The 18860-nt window shown below is 44.3% G+C and overlaps 1 protein-coding gene across 1 annotated transcript in view; it reads left to right on the forward strand.

Annotated features, from left to right (window-relative positions):
- The window catches only part of LOC306934751 (voltage-dependent calcium channel subunit alpha-2/delta-3-like), a gene marked incomplete at its 3' end in the record, with an annotated part of 283538 nt that overhangs the window by 225492 nt on the left and 39186 nt on the right, over positions 1-18860 (forward strand). The window contains exons 27-30 of the mRNA XM_079517503.1: positions 15218-15279; positions 16689-16733; positions 17678-17740; positions 18735-18805. Of these exons, the coding sequence (XP_079373629.1) occupies positions 15218-15279; positions 16689-16733; positions 17678-17740; positions 18735-18805 (241 nt within the window). The remainder of the gene's footprint in view (positions 1-15217; positions 15280-16688; positions 16734-17677; positions 17741-18734; positions 18806-18860) is intronic.

Raw genomic sequence — 18860 nt, forward strand, 5'->3', positions numbered from 1 at the left:
AATTTTTTTTTACAATAAACCGAGGAAGAGATTAATGATGGAGCCATTTCATAAATGATGAAGATGATTATTATGGCTCACACACGCTGACCTCCTCCTCCTGCACACCCCTCATCCCCTCCATCCTCTGACAGCTATAGGCCATGCTCATGCAACGTTATGATAATGTAAGCCATTTTACATAACCAGTGTATAATTAGAAGATGTATTTTCAGTGGATGCATTCATGAGGGCAACTCTCAGCCTCGGGTAACCGACGTTCGTGCACACTGGAGATTCATCTCTAAGGAATGCGTGCAGATACGCATACCTGACAACATTATTATTCGCACCAATACGCTACAACACAAGAGGAGCAGCTTCTGGTTACATAAGAACAAGAACAGCACCAAGATTTTTTTTTCTTTTTGTAATTATTTGTTGTTTGTTTATATAAATGTATGACTTTAATTTGTAGGCTATTTGTTTGCTTTGTTCAGGACCCCAGGAAGACTAGAGGCTTATTCACACATCTCTAATGGGGATTCTTCATTTAACATGAACATAAACAACGTCGGATTCGTAAAGAAATCCCACAATGTTGTTTCCAGACAGCCTGTGTTTTCATTGCAGTGCATTGAAGTGCTCATAAAATCCACATGCACAGTTGAGGCTGCATGTGCTTCATGGTCCACTCAAAGCAATAGGAAATTAGGAATACTATTAAGCAGATTAGCACCATGCTAATCATTATGCACATCCCCTGTGGAGGCACTTAACACATTGAATGTATGGAATATGCAGGGCTCTAATCTGAGCTGGTGTCAGTGTGTGAGTCACGTTTGAGTGTGACGTGTGGGTGTCTGTCTATATCCTGTCCTACTTTAACCAGGCACTAAAACCGTTTGAGTGTGACGTGGGCATCTGTCTATATCCTAACCTACTTTAAATCATGTACTTTATTTTTTTTGATCCTCTGTTCTTTGTCCGTTGAATATATGCAACCGTAGGTCACATTTACTATGAAAACCTGCATCTCCCGTATATATATGTAACCGGCCAGCAACTCTACATCTGACCTCAAACCCTTAGGTGACCTGGGCTGACATTTCATATGTTGATCTTCCCCACCCATCCTGACTGTTCTGACATTCTATATGTTGCTCTGACCTCATCAAACCCTGTACACTCAAGACACTCTCCATATATGGCCAGTACACAATTCATTCCAAATGTTGATCTTACCCCCCATGCCAAAGCGCCAGCTCTCGTCCAGCAGTCTGCCGTCACCCAGGCGGATGCGTGCACGCTTCTCGCCCTCACGGCATCTTACTGGTAATAATACAAATATAAACCTTGGTCAGTTCATCCTAATATATTTTGTATTAAATAGTAAACCACCAAATTCAGCATATACTAAGTACTGGGGGCTGATGGTAGGTATTGATGTAAGTATTTGGAGCTGATGGTAGGTGTTTTAAGTATTAGGAGCTGATGGTAAGTGTTGTAAGTATTGGGAGCTGATGTTAGGTGTTGTAAGTATTGGGAGCTGATGGTAGGTGTTGTAAGTATTGGGAGCTGATGGTAGGTGTTGTAAGTATTGGGAGCTGATGGTAGGTGTTTTAAGTATTAGAAGCTGATGGTAGGTGTTGTAAGTACAGGGAGCTGATGGTAGGTGTTGTAAGTGCTGGGGGCTGATGGTAGGTGTTGTAAGTACAGGGAGCTGATGGTAGGTGTTGTAAGTGCTGGGGGCTGATGGTAGGTGTTGTAAGTACTGGGAGCTGATGGTAGGTGTTGTAAGTGCTGAGAGCTGATAATAGGCGTTGTAAGTACTGGGAGCTGATGGTAGGTGTTGTAAGTACTGGGAGCTGATGGTAGGTGTTGTAAGTGCTGGGAGCTGATGGTAGGTGTTGTAAGTACTGGGAGCTGATGGTAGGTGTTGTAAGTGCTGTGGGCTGATGGTAGGTGTTGTAAGTACTGGGAGCTGATGGTAGGTGGTGTAAGTACTGGGGGCTGATGGTAGGTGTTGTAAGTACTGGGAGCTGATGGTAGGTGTTGTAAGTACTGGGAGCTGAGGGTAGGTGTTGTAAGTACTGGGAGCTGATGGTAGGTGTTGTAAGTACTGGGAGCTGATGGTAGATGTTGTAAGTACTGGGAGCTGAGGGTAGGTGTTGTAAGTGCTGGGGGCTGATGGTAGGTGTTGTAAGTGCTGGGAGCTGATGGTAGGTGTTGTAAGTATTAGGAGCTGATGTTAGGTGTTGTAAGTATTGGGAGCTGATGGTAGGTGTTTTAAGTATTAGGAGCTGATGGTAGGTGTTGTAAGTACAGGGAGCTGATGGTAGGTGTTGTAAGTGCTGGGGGCTGATGGTAGGTGTTGTAAGTACTGGGAGCTGATGGTAGGTGTTGTAAGTGCTGGGGCCTGATGGTAGGCGTTGTAAGTACTGGGAGCTGATGGTAGGTGTTGTAAGTACTGGGAGCTGATGGTAGGTGTTGTAAGTGCTGGGAGCTGATGGTAGGTGTTGTAAGTACTGGGAGCTGATGGTAGGTGTTGTAAGTGCTGGGAGCTGATGGTAGGTGTTGTAAGTACTGGGAGCTGATGGTAGGTGTTGTAAGTATTGGGAGCTGATGGTAGGTGTTGTTATAAGTAGTGGGAGCTGATGGTAGATGTGGTGCTCCACCTCAGCAATCCATCTCCCAGGGGGTCTAGCTCTTTGATAAGCGGGATGTACACCCTCATTCCCAGCCGATACAGACAATATGGTCATTCTGACCAACGTACTTTACTTACCTGCTTCCTTTCGTCAGTGCCGCCGCGAGGCATACACACAGTACGCACGGTGAGGAGGGCAGCACGCAGAGGGGGCATCAACATGTGCCAAGCAGATCCTCAAAATAAGAATTTTCTCAGCGGCTCCGCCGCTTAATAACGAGTGCCCGTGCATGCGTCCTCGAGTCGCATGCGTGCCCATGTGGAGCTGCTCAGAGCTGACGTGTCCCCTCCTCCCTGCCCGGTCTGGCAGCGAGTTTAAGTGTTATTTAGCACCAACATTAGAAAGTAGCCGATCTGCATGAGGAAACGCGGCGCAGCACAAAATAGTCAGCACAGGCCATAGGGCATCCAAATGGTCAGCACAGGCCATAGGGCATCCAAATGGTCAGCACAGGCCATAGGGCATCCAAATGGTCAGCACAGGCCATAGGGCATCCAAATGGTCAGCACAGGCCATAGGGCATCCAAATGGTCAGCAGCGGCCCTGCCTTTCATACATAATGCATCAAAGACCTAATAACACCTTGTTCTAGACGTTTGTACATTTAAATTATGTATTTACCCAGATGTCTTGGTTGTGAGTTTGACATGACAGTTTAGGACGGCCTTTTTTGAGCCGAACTCTGAAGACTGCTGGCGTGTTTAATCACAGGCTCCTCTGTGTGTGTGTGCGTGTGTGTGCGTGTGCGTGCTGTTGTGTTCCTCCCCTGACTGTCAGTTAGAATGTCCCATGTGTCCTCTGACATGCTGCTCTGCTGCGGAGCTACACCGGCGGGCAAACGCACCACCGCACATGCAAATCACCACATCTCTCTCAACAGCTGTGTGAGTGAGAATGTTCCTGTGTGTGTGTGTGTGTGTGTGTGTGTGTGTGTGTGTGTGTGTGTGTGTGTGTGTGTGTGTGTGTGTGTGTGTGTGTGTGTGTGTGTGTGTGTGTGTGTGTGTGTGTGTGTGTCCGTCCAGAAACAACTTTCATTGTCACTGGGCTGTGGACGAACACACAATCCTCTCTTGGCAACAACACGCACGTGCCTGACTTATTTATCTTATCGCCGTCTGATGATGTCAAGCACCGAAAATAGCCGATTACTTCTCGGCCTTAAGCCCATGACCTACCTAATTCCAACACACGTTGCTAGTTCGGGATGGCTCAGGGTAGAAGACAGGACAGTGCCCTCAATGCCCACATACCTGACTAACTAGTCAGGTATGTGGGCACGCTAGTACGCTAGTATGTCACAGGGACTTACCCCCAATCCAACCCTTGATGCTGAGTGTCAAGCAGGGAGGCACTGGGTCTTAGATATGACCCGGCCGGGGATTGAACCCCGACCTCCCAGTCTCAGGGCAGACACTCTAACCACAAGGCCAGGGCTGGTCACCCCTAGCCTGGCTAATAAGCCAGACTCAAATCACACTGTCGTGTGGTATTTGAGTCTGGAGATGCTGTGTATGGATCTTGTTTCCTGGGGGGCGGGTTCAAACATTTTCTCTTTGACACAATTGGTCAGAGCTACTGTCAGTCAAAGGTCTCAAGCATTGAACGTCACTGTACCAAAGCCCGCCCCTATATTGCATACCGTGTCCCGATTGGCCACACCAGTTCTCTGGTGTAGGAAATGGGCGTACAATTGAGCCTCTCCAGACTGTAATCCGCCGGAAGGCAATTTTTTTTTTGCCAACGGCTGATTCGGTCTGGCTTATTAGCCAGGCTAGGTCACCCCTGCCACCCATAGATCTCCACATATGGAGCTGACCTGTTCTGACATTCCATATGTTGTTCTGATCTCATCGAACCCTGTATACTCAAGACACGCTCCATATATGGCTAGTACAGAATCCATTCCATATGTTGATCTGACCCCCCATGCCAAAGCGCCAGTGCTCGCCCAGCAGTCTGCTGTCACCCAGGCGGATGTGTGCACGCTTCTCTCCCTCAGGGCTTCTTACTGGTATATTGTTGATCACATGTATTTTTGTGCATTGAACACATATAGGACCACAATGGAAAGAAGTCCCCAGGATTTCCTGTTATCCTTTTAGCCTTAACGTCTGAAATATTCAATCAATTAATCAATCAAAGCTTGTAATTAATCTACTTCCAGTATGCAAAACTATAGCATAAATCAGGCTTTACCCATGCTCGCTAATAGACACGTCAAAAACTGCATATATACATATCCACATTGATCCACGTCTGCCTTTGTGAATGTAACGGAGCCCCAGAGAAACGGAGGCTTTAGACCAGGTTGTCATCATCTTCCCCCCTGTGCGCCCGCCCGCCCACACCGCCCGCCTGCCCGCCCACACCGCCCGCCTGCCCGCACCACCCGCCCGCCCGCCTGCCCGCCTGCCCACCTGCCTGCCTGCCTGCCTGCCTGCCTGCCTGCCTGCCTGCCACTGCTCTGATAGGGGATTGGTACCGTTGGTCGGATTTGGAACAGATTTTTTACCCACTCGCTGCTCCTCGCCTTTCGGGAATCGTATAAGCCAGCTCACAGCATTATAAATACTGTATGTCCTCCAAGCTTTTAAACGTCACCCGGATAAGTTTACTGTTGGCTGAAGAATTCAGGGCATTAGAGAGAGGGCATTAGAGAGATGATGATGAAGATGAAGATGATGATGATGATGATGAAGATGATGATGAGGATGAGGATGATAATAATGATGATGAAGATGAAGATGAAGATGAAGATGATGATGAAGATGAAGATGAAGATGAAGATGATGAGGATGATGATGATGATGATGATGATGATGATGATGATGATGATGATGATGATGAAGATGATGAGGATGATGATGAAGATGATGAGGATGATGATGATGAGGATGATGATGATGATGATGATGATGATGATGATGATGATGATGATGATGAAGAGGGTGAGGATGATGAAGATGAAGATGAAGATGATGATGATGATGATGATGATGAAGATGATGATGATGAGGATGATGAAGTGAGAGAGCGGGACAGAGAAAAGAGAAAGGGAGGATCAGCAGAAGCCAGCTCATTTCTTGTCATGCCTGTCACTACGAACGTGTCCCCTTCTGCAATCTGACACAGTCAAGACCTGCCAAAGGGCAGTGGTGGAAAAAAGTACTCGGATGTTTTACTTAGTAAAGTAAGTGAAAGTATAAACACTACTACGATGTAGAAATACTTTGCATTTAAATGTCCGGAATTCAAAATGTTCTTGAGTAAAAGTACAAAAGTATTGGTACTTTGGGGGGGAGGGGGGGGGGGGTGAATTTAATGCACTATATCTATGTAAAGTGCTTTGGATAAAAGCGCTATATAAATGCACCATTTCATGCATTCTGGGTTACAGATATGTAAGCATCGCATTTGATTCCAGCTATTAATCATTTAGCTGGGGACCCCCTAGAACCCCTTCAAGGACCCCCAGGGGACCCTCCCTGACCCTAACCCCATGGCGAACAGAATACTTCCCTTAATGGCTCCGTCACTTTCATTAACTGAACGAGAGTTGACGGATGGTGTCTGAAACCATATTGTTGTGAACCGCTTGGGATTTCAAAAACAAAAACAAAGAAACAATGATCCATCTCAGTTTTGCAGAAAGTGACAAGGTATGTTTTGACATGTGTGTGTGTGACTGGACGTTACAACTAAGCTCCGGGCTTTCATTGTCACAAACGTTCAGAGTTGAAAACAATTGCGGGTGTCTTTTTATTATTATCGTTTGTTCGCCCGTCTGTCCCCCTCTCTGATTTTCTCCTCTGCTCACTGCCTTTTTATTTTAATATACGTAGTTAGATACCATCAGGTTCTACTTTTCATTGGTTTAATATGTATTAAACCCAGACACACTTAACAGACTTACTGCTTTTGGCGGAACTCTCCGCCATAAGGAATGTAATTACCTTCCACTCCTGGCGGAATGCTCCGTCTGATAAGCTTTATTATTGATATCAAACCGGATCGCTGATTACTATTTTTTCATTATTATTTTGGCTCGGCCTTTCCTTCTTTAGCGATCCTAGAACGGATTGTGCAACCGTGCTGCCGCGTCCACCTCCCATTATACAGGCTGACTAAAAGCTGAATAACTCCTAATCTACGGAGCTCTCCGTGGTTTGGATAAAACGTGCAATGTTCGGAGGTCTTTGCTGATTATCCGGTGGTCTAGATCAGGGGTCCTCAATAGGCGGACCGCGGTCCACGACCGGACCGCGGACCACCTCTCTGTGCACCCTGGGCCTCAACACAATACCTCTCATTTGCTGTGAATTTTTGGAGGGGAATATTTGTGAAACATTTTATTTCCATACTCTGCACCCCAGTATTGGTTGGTTGGGAGGGGATCCGATTTGTATAAGCTTACCTATAGAGCAGGTGGCAGTAAACCTGTTAACTGCCCTACACAGCCAACGTGCAGTAACTACGTTTTTGGACACATCACCTTATTTGTGTATCCAAAAGGTCAAATTAGCCTTAGTGATTTTGGGGCATGAACAGGGTGTCTTGAGTGTACAGGGTTTGTATGAGGTCAGATCAACATATGGAATGTCAGAACAGGTCGGCTCCATGGAGATCTATAATTATGGCTGCAGGGCAGTGTCTTGAGTGTACAGGGTTTGGTGAGGTGTGGCTATATATGGAGGTCATATCAACATATGGAATTAATTCTGTATTGGCCATACATGGAGCATGTCACGAGGCGTGACGGACGGATGGACGCATGGACTGACATGTTTTGCGGGTTTTCAAAGTAAACTGCGACCTATGGTCGCAATTATCAGAATACAGTGCTTTCACCTTTTAACAACAAATGTTTAGTTTGCGCCACCCTATTTCCCCCCTGAAACGACGCCCTCTGTGTGCTTCTGTGTGTATTTGGGTCGTTGTTGTCATTCACTCTGCAGCGTCTTAAATTAGCCTAGCGTGCTCCTGGGTTTCCCCCGTGGGTGCACACGACGTGGTGGCCTGTTGAAAGGACCTGGCAACCCCACATGACAGGATAATCTGCAGCTGTTCCCCTGGGCTCTGGGCTCTGCATGCTAAAACCACTGACAGACAGGAGGGCTATACTCTGACTTTGTTTTACGTATAGGATAAGTCAAAGTAGTGATACAATTTACAATTTAGGCATTTAGCAGACGCTCTTAATCCAGAGCGATTTACATTAGGCAAGAGCAAAAGTATGGGAATACATCACATATATAAAATGCATTTATCAAGAAACATGCGTAAGCTAAGAACGTAACTAGAACATATCTATATAATGACACTATACATATTAACTATACATATATACTATACTATGCTATACATATGTACTATGATGTGCTATGACTACATACAATGCAATTATTGTGCTGTCTACATGACATGCTATAAGTCTGTTTCAAATGCTATCTAAGTCTAGAAAGTGCTATCTAAGGGGGTACGATAAGTGCTATGGGCCATGATGGAGTCTGAAAAGGTGGGTCTTCAGACTACGGCGGAAGATTGGGAGTGATGCTGCAGTTCTGATTGCAACGGGGAGTGCATTCCACAGTTTTGGGGCCAGAAGGGAGAAGAGTTTGGGACGCGTGGAGCGTTGTCCCGGCGTTTTTAGTGAGGGTACTTCCAGCTTTCCTGCGTTGGCTGATCTGAGTGCGCGGGAGGGTTTGTAGGGTTCAATCATGCTTGCCAGATAGGGGGGAGCCATACCTTTGGTTGCTTTGAATGCCAGCATCAGAGTTTTGTATTCTGTGCGGGCAGCGACTGGGAGCAAGTGCAGGGAGCGGAGCAGGGGGGAGACATGTGAGAATTTTGGCTGGTTGAAGACCAGACGAGCTGCGGCATTTTGGATCAGTTGGAGAGGCTTAAGTGCACATGCCGGTAGGCCAGTAAGGAGGGAGTTACAATAGTCAAGTTTTGACAAGACTGTTGTCTGTCATTGTGATGCCACAATGTAGAACTTATACTTATGTTACAAGTGTAAAAGTCTGGCTTTCAGAATTTACTTGACTAACACTTGCCATGAACATATACTTAAACTTGCCAAAAGTAGCCTACTCATTATGCAGAATGTCCCATTATGTCAGTTTGCCCAGGAAAACACGGGCACCCCACACATTAGAAGGACAATATCAGTCACCAGAAACAAGGGCGGGTGTTTGTTTAAAATGGAATTTGATGTTACAATGGGTTTGTATATGAAGGGGGCGGGGCAGCTAAAATGAATATCAAATATCTAAATATTGAATCAAGCAACTTAAAAAACTGTCGGGGTGTTCACAACTTCACATGAGCCTGAGTAGACGATACAATTACCAATTACCAATTATTAAATAATAATAATAGTTGTGAAATATCCCTTTAAATAAGACATAATATGAGTAGCCTACTTTTTCCAGCGCTGACAGTACATGACCTCGACACATAGCCAGCCAATCAATGCTGCCCACTTGACGAGCACATTAGAACAGGTGCTGACAGCTCTTAAATAGTCCACCCTATAAAGTCTATCAGCAGGTTCTGCTGATAGACATCCTGTCAATCATATGCACGTTATGCATATGCATACTATGTTATACTTTAGCTATTGCAAAATAGCAGATCTACAAGCTCATAGCGCGGCACTGAGTGCTGCGCTATGAGCTTGTAGATATGCTATTTTTGAAAATGTCATGTTTTTAACTCAAATCTTTGGCTCTATTTTTTTCTATATTTTCAGATGGGCCAATTACATATCATTTTTGGGATCGATGAAATAGTTTGAAAACCACTGACATAGAAACATAGGTTTGGCTTGAGACCCAAAAGAGAGACTAAATGAACCAGGCCTTCAACCCCCCCCCCCACCACACACACACACACACACACAGTCACACACAAAGGCAACGGCGTTACATAACAACAACCTTAGTGTCATATGTTCTTTTACAACACAAAAGAGCACGCAAAAAATAAGTGGAACTGAACCACACTCAGCCAGGCTCTGTCACATATCCCAGCCATGCTGCACCGGCGGGGACTATAGTAAACACACGCAGCGCACGCACACACACACAAAATATGACCCCCCCCCCCAGTCAAAAAATAAATTAAATAAAAAAATAAAATGAGTGAAATAGACACTGGTGCTTTCTAAGGTGTAATGTGGGGCCCTCATCGGTAACACTTGCTATGCATCCCATATAAGCTTTATAATGTGTTACGATAAAGTGCATGATCATTTTTAGAATCATGAACTTTTTATCATAATTTAACATTTAACATATATAATGTATAATTATAAACATGGGATGCATAGCAAGTGTTCCCGCATAAGTTCCGACATATACTAACAGTCCGACACCCTACCCCAAACTCTAGCCTAACCCTAGCCTGAGCTAACGCTAGACATTTCTGGCCTAGATGGGAGGGTTGCTGGAGTATACCATTCTAACGGGCTGTCAAAGTTATTTCCACAGAGTCGGCACACGTTGTTTTTTTCTTAGACGGTGTGGTGGGTTCTTCAGCCATTCTCCTCATTTTCCTCGCATAGCCTCGTTTGAAGTTCCACTGGTAATGATTTCCTCACGGTGTTATTTTGAGGGGTGCACACCGCTCAGAGCCCTGACGTCACATCATTTGAAGCGACGCCTACGCGGAAGGGTTGACTCCCACGTTTAGGCCAGTGCAGCCCATGCGTAAATCCAGGCTTTCATTTTTCGCGCAGACGAAATGAAAGCCTGGGTATCGAGGCTAGCCTAACCCTAACCACACGCGGGATGCAACGCATGTCTGACCAACACATGTCTGACCAACACATGTCTGACCAACACATGTCAGACCAACACATGTCTGACCAACACATGTCTGACCAACACATGTCAGACCAACACATGTCAGACCAACACATGTCAGACCAACACATGTCCGACCAACGCATGTCGGACCAACGCATGTCAGACCAACACATGTCAGACCAACGCATGTCAGACCAACACATGTCAGACCAACACATGTCAGACCAACACATGTCAGACCAACACATGTCGGACCAACGCATGTCGGACCAACGCATGTCAGACCAACACATGTCAGACCAACGCATGTCAGACCAACACATGTCAGACCAACACATGTCGGACCAACACATGTCGGACCAACGCATGTCAGACCAACGCATGTCGGGAGCAACGGGTGATTTGCGCATGTCAGACACCCCATATTGAGCCCTTTATTTTCATTAGGTCTATCCCCTCATTTTAGTGTGCACAAACTTTGTCCTACACAAACATTAAATTCCCATTGACATGAATGGACAATTTTACGTCATAGTGTCTGAGTAGATAGATAGTGTCCATTTTACGGCATGATGATGTACGATGATAAGAGCACCCCTCACTTCACACGGGTGTGATTTTATTTGAATGATGAGTAATACGTGTAATTATTGTTTTGTCATGTTAACATAACAAAGTCACAGGGCAAAGTTATTATGCCTTTAAGGTGTTGCTATGACAATCTAAACAAGCTGTTCATGCAGTATGTGGGTCAGTAGACCAGACCTCGGAGACAAATTCATGGAAAAAATGTGATGTTCAGATTAATTTGCACTATGGAATAATTTCACTGACGGGTTTCCTGTGTATTTATAGCTCTTGCCACAGTCTGTGCACATTTCCCATAGGCCATACAAAGTGTCTGGAGTGGGTATTTTGAGGACAAAATATTTGTTTTATAGTGAGATTATAGATTACTCTAGTCAGTTGTTCATAACCTTTTCAGTCTGTGACCCCCCCCCAAACATAATCACATTTGAACTGGGGATCCCCTAAGAATCATATTTGAACTGGACACACACACACACACACACACACACACACACACACACACACACACACACACACACACACACACACACACACACACACACACACACACACACACACACACACACACAGTAATGGTGTTCTTTTTTTAAAAGGTATTAAATAGCTGTGTATCATTGCTACAATATCAATTAGTTCACTGTCCATCCGGGTTATGGGGCAGGCTGCAACCACAACTATACAGATCCCATAGTTTGCGAGGAGTGTTCACACAAACAGCTTCAGCTGTGTTCATGTGCCAGCGGTCAATAACCGTGTGATCAGATCAGCCGGTCAACCCGCTGAGGAGAGAACGCGCGGTCACAGATAGAATATAGTAGGATTGCTTTCTTCTCTGTCAGATGTGTATCTGGCTAATTGTGTTTGACATTGTGGTCGAGCTCGTTTTAATTGGAAGAATAATATGGTGGCTGTTGTAATATTGTCTTACATCTAGTTTCTTCTTCCACCTGGCTCCCATGGGCTGTTTATTTAACCCATTTAGGCCTGACGTCGAAATAAAAAAAACGTTCGCTCTGAAAGAATATATTCAAATTCAAAGATTTGTGCCGCATTTTTACGATTTTTCAAAAATAGCAGACCTACAAGTTCATAGCGCGCCACTCGGTGGCGCGCTATGAGCTTGTAGATCTGCTATTTTTCAATAGCTAAAGTATAACATAATGCTTAGTTAAAACACCAGCCCAAAATGGGTTAACAATATCTCCCCATTGCAGTTGGAACTGCAGACTCACTTCCATTTTATTTATTGTAAATTATTATTCATATTTCTCGTAATCGGGAAACTCACCTCTGGTGGGCATTTATATAAAAAATTGCCACGGACATACAAAATGAGTGGACAATACTATGACCAGATCGACGCATCAAACTAAATAAAAAAATGCTGTCAAATGTCAGTGTGAATGTCACTGTAAAGTGCTTTCGATCAAATATAAATGCAACATTTCCCCCTTCACCATATGGACTTCACTCTGTATAACTGAAAGCTCTGAAATCTGTGGTTGAATGGTATCCCCCCTCCTCCTGCTTATAGGTGTGTGTGTGTGTGTGTGTGTGTGTGTGTGTGTGTGTGTGTGTGTGTGTGTGCGCGTGTGCGTGTGCGTGCGTGCGTGCGTGCGTGCGTGCGTGCGTGCGTGCGTGCGTGCGTGCGTGCGTGCGTGCGTGCGTGCGTGCGTGCGTGCGTGCGTGCGTGCGTGCGTGCGTGCGTGCGTGATGAGAAGAGGGCCTGTGTCAAATTTGTCGGCCCCTGAAGAAATCTCTCTTATTCCATGCCAGGCTTTTTTGTCCAGGTCAGTGTCTGAGTACCTGCTGTGCTGCTGAGGGTGATTGAAGTGAGAACAGCTCTGTGTGTCTGTCAGGAGAACAACTAAGACCTGGGATGGATTTAATATAATATGAGCAGTGGTGGAGAAAGCACTCACATGTTTGACTTTTAAAGTATCAGTTCAGATTGTTGGACTTATGTAGGACATACTTGCCATTAATATAGTGGTTGCAAAGGTATTCATTGATTGTTTGTCGTGGTGTAGTGTTGTAGTTGAGTCCACCTAAAGTGAGTACAAATCAAGACCAAGTCAAGACCGAGTGTGGGAGGGGGTCGAGTCTGAGTCGAGACCGAGACCAGATTTATTTTCTTCTTTTTTCTCATTTGATAGGTACATAAAACATTTGATAGGTACATAAAACATTTGATAGGTACATAAAACATTGCGGGAGCAGGCAGGTGCATTGGCTGTGCTCCGGTACATAACAAGATAACTGTATATAAGCGCCAGACAGCTCTCTTATAATAATGTGAATGCGCTCCTCATAATATGGGTATAATACATTTATTGCATTGCATTGTAGTGACTCGCGTAGACTCGGTGGGGGCAGAGTCCCGATTCCCTTGGTCCGAGACCGAGTCAAGTCCAAGTCAAATTAAGTGCAAGACCCAGACGAGACAGAGTTATGAAAATGTATTTGAGACGAGTAACACTACCGTGGTGAGTCCCGTGGTGGGAGTTCTGGTCTGGTTTTGGTGAATATTAAGTAGTTCCGGTCATTTGGCGGGGGTCTGGGGGCCACTCATTAAAAATAAATTATTCCACAAAGCTATAGTATCATTTGTATTGTTGACCTATTTCTACCATATAGCACAACTTTCGTTCAACTTTGACCCCTCTGTCACATGAAACTATTTCTTGCGTCCAGTAACACCACGCGCCCGGTGGTCCGTGGAACCCACGCTGAGAAACGGAGCCGCACGCAACTAAATATATATCCCACGATTTTGTAACCCATTTTTTTCACCTGGTGCCTATAGGCTGTCATCCTGAGCACTAAATGGTAAATGGTGCATTTATATAGCGCCTTTATCCAAGGCGCTTTACAGAGATTGTGCATTACATTCACCCATTCACACACACATTCATACACCGATGGCAGCGGAAACCATGCAAGGCACAAACTAGCACACCGGGAGCAATTAGGGGTTCAGTGTCTTGCTCAAGGACACTTCGACACTAACTCTGGGGGAGCCCGGGTTCGAACTGGCAACCTCACGGTTACCATCCAGCCACTCTACCCCTGAGCCACCGCCGCCCACTACTGAGCTCATGCTTCCTTCAATGCATGAGGAGTGCAGCAGGCCGCTGCAATAGCGGCTTGCAATTCAGACATATGGGGCACATCACAACGACTCTCCAGTGTTTCAGAGGGGAGTGAGTTCAACATGCTATAGTCGGGACGTTGTTTTGGAGATGGGATATGTTTGTTTGGGCTCTGTTGTGGCTGCTCAGAGATGCCCCCTCCCTGCGGTTTTGTCATCTTCGTCTTGGCCTTAAGGCTGACACCGCTGCCATGTGTGATCACACCACCCGCACGCTTCCACAGCAAAGAGCACACGCAAGTGCATGCACACACGCACACACATGGGGACAAGTAGCCTACTTGTGAGGACAACAGCATCTTAAGGTGCCACATGTATGAATGCCGTACTTTTTTGTTGTTGCCATCTTTTAACCCTAAACTGAAGGTGGAAAAGGTCGATCTACAGCCCTAACCACACCAAAGGGTCAAGACGGTTTTAGCGTTGTCCCTGCGGTGTGATGTCTTGTTGCACGTTGACCCTATAGTGATTCAATGGCCCAAACCACACCAAAGGGTCAAGACGGTTTTAGCGTTGTCCCTGCAGTGTGATGTCTTGTTGCACGTTGACCCTAGTGATTCAATGGCCCAAACCACACCAAAGGGTCAAGACGGTTTTAGCGCTAACTCCTTGCAACCATTTTGACCCTTTGGTGTGGTTAGGGCTTACAGGCTCACAATCGTCGCAGCACAATGCGTTGTGAGCTTGTAGATCTGCTATATGTTGTGTGCAACACCGACACGCAACTAAATACAATCTCTTTAATGCCTAATCCAAACATGAAAATGATGAAACTTTTACTAATTGTAAGCCCAACTACCCGTTTTCACCATAAAACAATGAGCATTACTTCTTGTGAGAACTAGGACAATGGTCTTTACAATGTCTGTTTCAAAAAATGTGACTATATCTACTAATGCAAACACACACACACACACACACACACGTGCGTGCCAGTTGTTTGGTTTCAGCGGTTTGTGCTGTGTCTCTTGCAGCTGTGGGGATCCAGATGAAACTGGAGTTCTTTCAGAAGAAGTTCTGGACGGCCAGCCGACAGGTATGTGCACACAAACCAAACGCCCACATGATGCATACACATGTCTGCAAAAAAAGAATACGAGCAATTCCTATCCAATTCTGAGCGGTTTGATGAAAGAAATCTGATTCATGTTCAGCGGTGGAAAAAGTATGTACATGTTTTACTTAAGGAAAAGTATCAATGCTGTTATGTAGAAATACTATTAAAGTTCGGAATTCAAAATATACTTGGTTAAAAGTACAAAAGTATTGGCATCACATTGTACTTAAAACCTGGAACGTATCTGTGTCACCTTAGCTTTTAACCACTTTAACCATTATTTTAAACTTTAGCTGATATACAAGCTCGAGCTTGTGGATCTGCTATTTTTGAAAAATTGTGAAAATGTGTGCAAATCTTTGAATATATATTCTTTCACAGCGAACATTTTAACTCAAATCTTTGCTTCTGGGAGGTCCCTGGAACAACATATTTTCAGATGGGGGTCGGCGGCTAATTACATATCATTTTTGGGGTCCTTGACATGGAGAACCACTGACATAGAAACATATGTCAGTGTTTTTTCAGAAAACTGTCAGGATTTTGAAGACATTTGTAGAAATAAGTATAGGATTACGCAAAATATCCCATTTAAAAAGTTTTCAAATGTGTAAAAATCTTTTGAAAATAGCAGATCTACAATGTAACTGTACCTGCGGCTGACATTTTTAAAATAAACTTTATGACATACCTTTTTAGCATTGCTTTTAATTAGGTCATATCATTAATCCCTGTTTATGTTTATTTGTAGTGTTTTCAAATGTTTTCTTTTTTTTTCCTTCTTTGTTTTTCTTTTTCTTTTAATGTCTTTTCTATTTGTAATATGTTAAGCACATTGGGTTGCACTTGCTGTATGACATGTGCTATACAAATAAAGTTTTGATTGATTGATTGAAATATTAGTATTGGCGTTAAAGTAGGAATATTTGCCTCTTAGAGTAGAAGAAAAAGTAGGCCTACAGAAAACTTTAAATACTCCAGTAAAGTAAAGAAACATTCCTCAAAATTACAATTATTATTATTATTATTATTATTATTATTAAAGTGTAATTATAGCACCACCATCAGGCCAATTGTGGTCATTGTTATTGTATGCCCTATATTATTTGGCTGTCGAAACTGAAATTAGCTGAAAATACTGTAGGCAATCTACGAGGTCTGTGAGCTCGTAGATCGACCTTTTCCGAATGTTTTTCACACATTTTGACACCTTTTGAATGGTATAATCTGAGTCACAACACGTTGCAAATTGCAATGCATCACGTTGAGAGTTTAATTGCCAATCATCTTTTTATATTTTTTATATTTTCACTCATGGTCGTCATGGTCGTCATGGTCGTCATGTATATACGACTAAGTCTAAATCCGGCTTTGCTTTTGTCTTGCAGTGTGCAGCTCTGGATGGGAAGTGCTCTATAAGCTGTGATGATAAGGTCACTTTCTTTTGCTTCCTCCACCAAGCCTCTCTTTTCCACTTCTACTTAACTCTTTTCCTTTTCCACTTCTACTTAACTCTTTTCCTTTTCCACTTCTACTTAACTCTTTTCCACTTCTTCTCCTTCTCTTCTGACGTAACTCTTCTACTTATTGTCCTTCTCTTCTGACGTAACTCTTCTACTTATTGTCCTTCTCTTCTGACTTAACTCTTCTATACTTATTGTCCTTCTCTTCTGACTTAACTCTTCTACTTATTGTCCTTCTCTTCTGACTTAACTCTTCTATACTTATTGTCCTTCTCTTCTGACTTAACTCTTCTATACTTATTGTCCTTCTCTTCTGACTTAACTCTTCTATACTTATTGTCCTTCTCTTCTGACTTAACTCTTCTATACTTATTGTCCTTCTCTTCTGACTTAACTCTTCTACTTCCACACCTTCTCTTCTGACTTACCGTGAAGCGTTATTCATAGTCTGCATTTTCGGTGGTGAGGTGACCACCGAACTACAACATGACGTCACGAGCCGTGGTGAAGAGGCAAACCACCGCCACCGCCCCAGCCCTTCTCTCTGTTTTGGTGGTCACCTCACCACCGAAAATCCAGACTATGAATGAGCCATAACTCTTCCTTTTCTACACCTTCTCTTCTGACTTACAGTAACGTTCCATTTCTACTCGTTGTCTTCTGACAGACCTAGCTAGTGCAACCTATACGTTGTAATACCTTTGAATGCGGGAGCTATACCTCTGTGTCTCATTAGTTGTTGCTATACAAAGTGTACATGTAGCTAGCAACATCATTATTATGTTTGGTTTTTTTAATTTAAAGAATTTGAAGGTTTTCAGAAACCTTGGGTTAGTTTTTAGAAGGCGTTTTTAGAATTGGCCTCAGGTCTAAAAATGTCTTAAAACTTTTTCCCACCTCTCCTTGCCCAACAGCACATCAACTGCTACCTCATTGACAACAACGGCTTTGTTCTGGTGGCAGAGGATGACACTCTGGTGAGACACACTCACTTGGTATTAGTATAGTGCCGAATCACGTTGTCTCGAGAACACACACATTTACACAATCAGAGCCCCGACGTTCTGTCCGGCCACCTACTATAGGTACCATTGTTGATGGTCACATATTGTTGAAATGATTAGCATTGTTTTAAGGTTAGCCTATGTGAAGGCTGACGTGAAATGAAAATAAAATGTATTTCTCATTATAAAACAAAAGGATAATGTTGCCATCTACTGCATTGATGTGAATGTGATATATTTATGCACAATGCATGTCCGAAATGTGTTCTTATTTCAGTTTTGACAACTTGTATGAATATACACATGTGTTCCTTTAATGCCTATTTGGTCGTCCAATTCTATAACCAGTTTCCCCCGCGCAGCAAGAAATCTTCGGTGCTAATTCTGCTCCGGGGCAATTTTTCGTAGCGTGTGAAAATGTCATTATCAGATCAGAGTGCTCTCAAAGCGACATGGTGCTGGCCCAAGCAGATCTTCCCTGTGCTTATGGCTGTCACCAGACATGCTGTCACTCTGGCTTTGCCTCCTCATCCCACAAAGCCCACGCCGCTGGCACTGTCCTCTCTTGCCCTTCTCTCGCTTTCTCTCTCTCTCTCTCTCTCTCTCTCTCTCTCTCTCTCTCTCTCGGGCACACATCTGTTTTTCTCTTCATGTGTCCTTCGCTTTTCTGCCTCTTCCAGTTCCCACTCTCTCCCCCAATGTCTTTGTGTCTCTTTTATGTCCGTCCCTCCCCTTAGGGTAGTGGGCTCTTTGGGTAAATGAGCCCAAATGGAATTTGAGGCATATGTTTTGTCTTTGTCTTATCTCAGATACTGTGTGTGTGTGTGCGTGTGCGCGTGTGTGTGCGCGTGTGTGTGTGTGTGTGTGTGTGTGTGTGTGTGTGTGTGTGTGTGTGTGTGTGTGTGTGTGTGTGTGCGCGTGTGTGTGTGCGCGTGTGTGTGTGTGTGTGTGTGCGTGTGCGTGTCAGACAGGAAAGTTCTTTGGAGAGGCAGAGGGAGCGGTGATGAACAAACTGCTGCACATGGGCTCCTTCAAGAGGTGAGTGTTCTCCCCGTGTCCACTATTGTAGGTACCTTAAAAAAAATGCAGTAAG

The sequence above is a fragment of the Electrona antarctica genome, assembly GCF_951216825.1.
Source record: "Electrona antarctica genome assembly, chromosome: 2".
Taxonomy (NCBI): domain Eukaryota; kingdom Metazoa; phylum Chordata; class Actinopteri; order Myctophiformes; family Myctophidae; genus Electrona; species Electrona antarctica.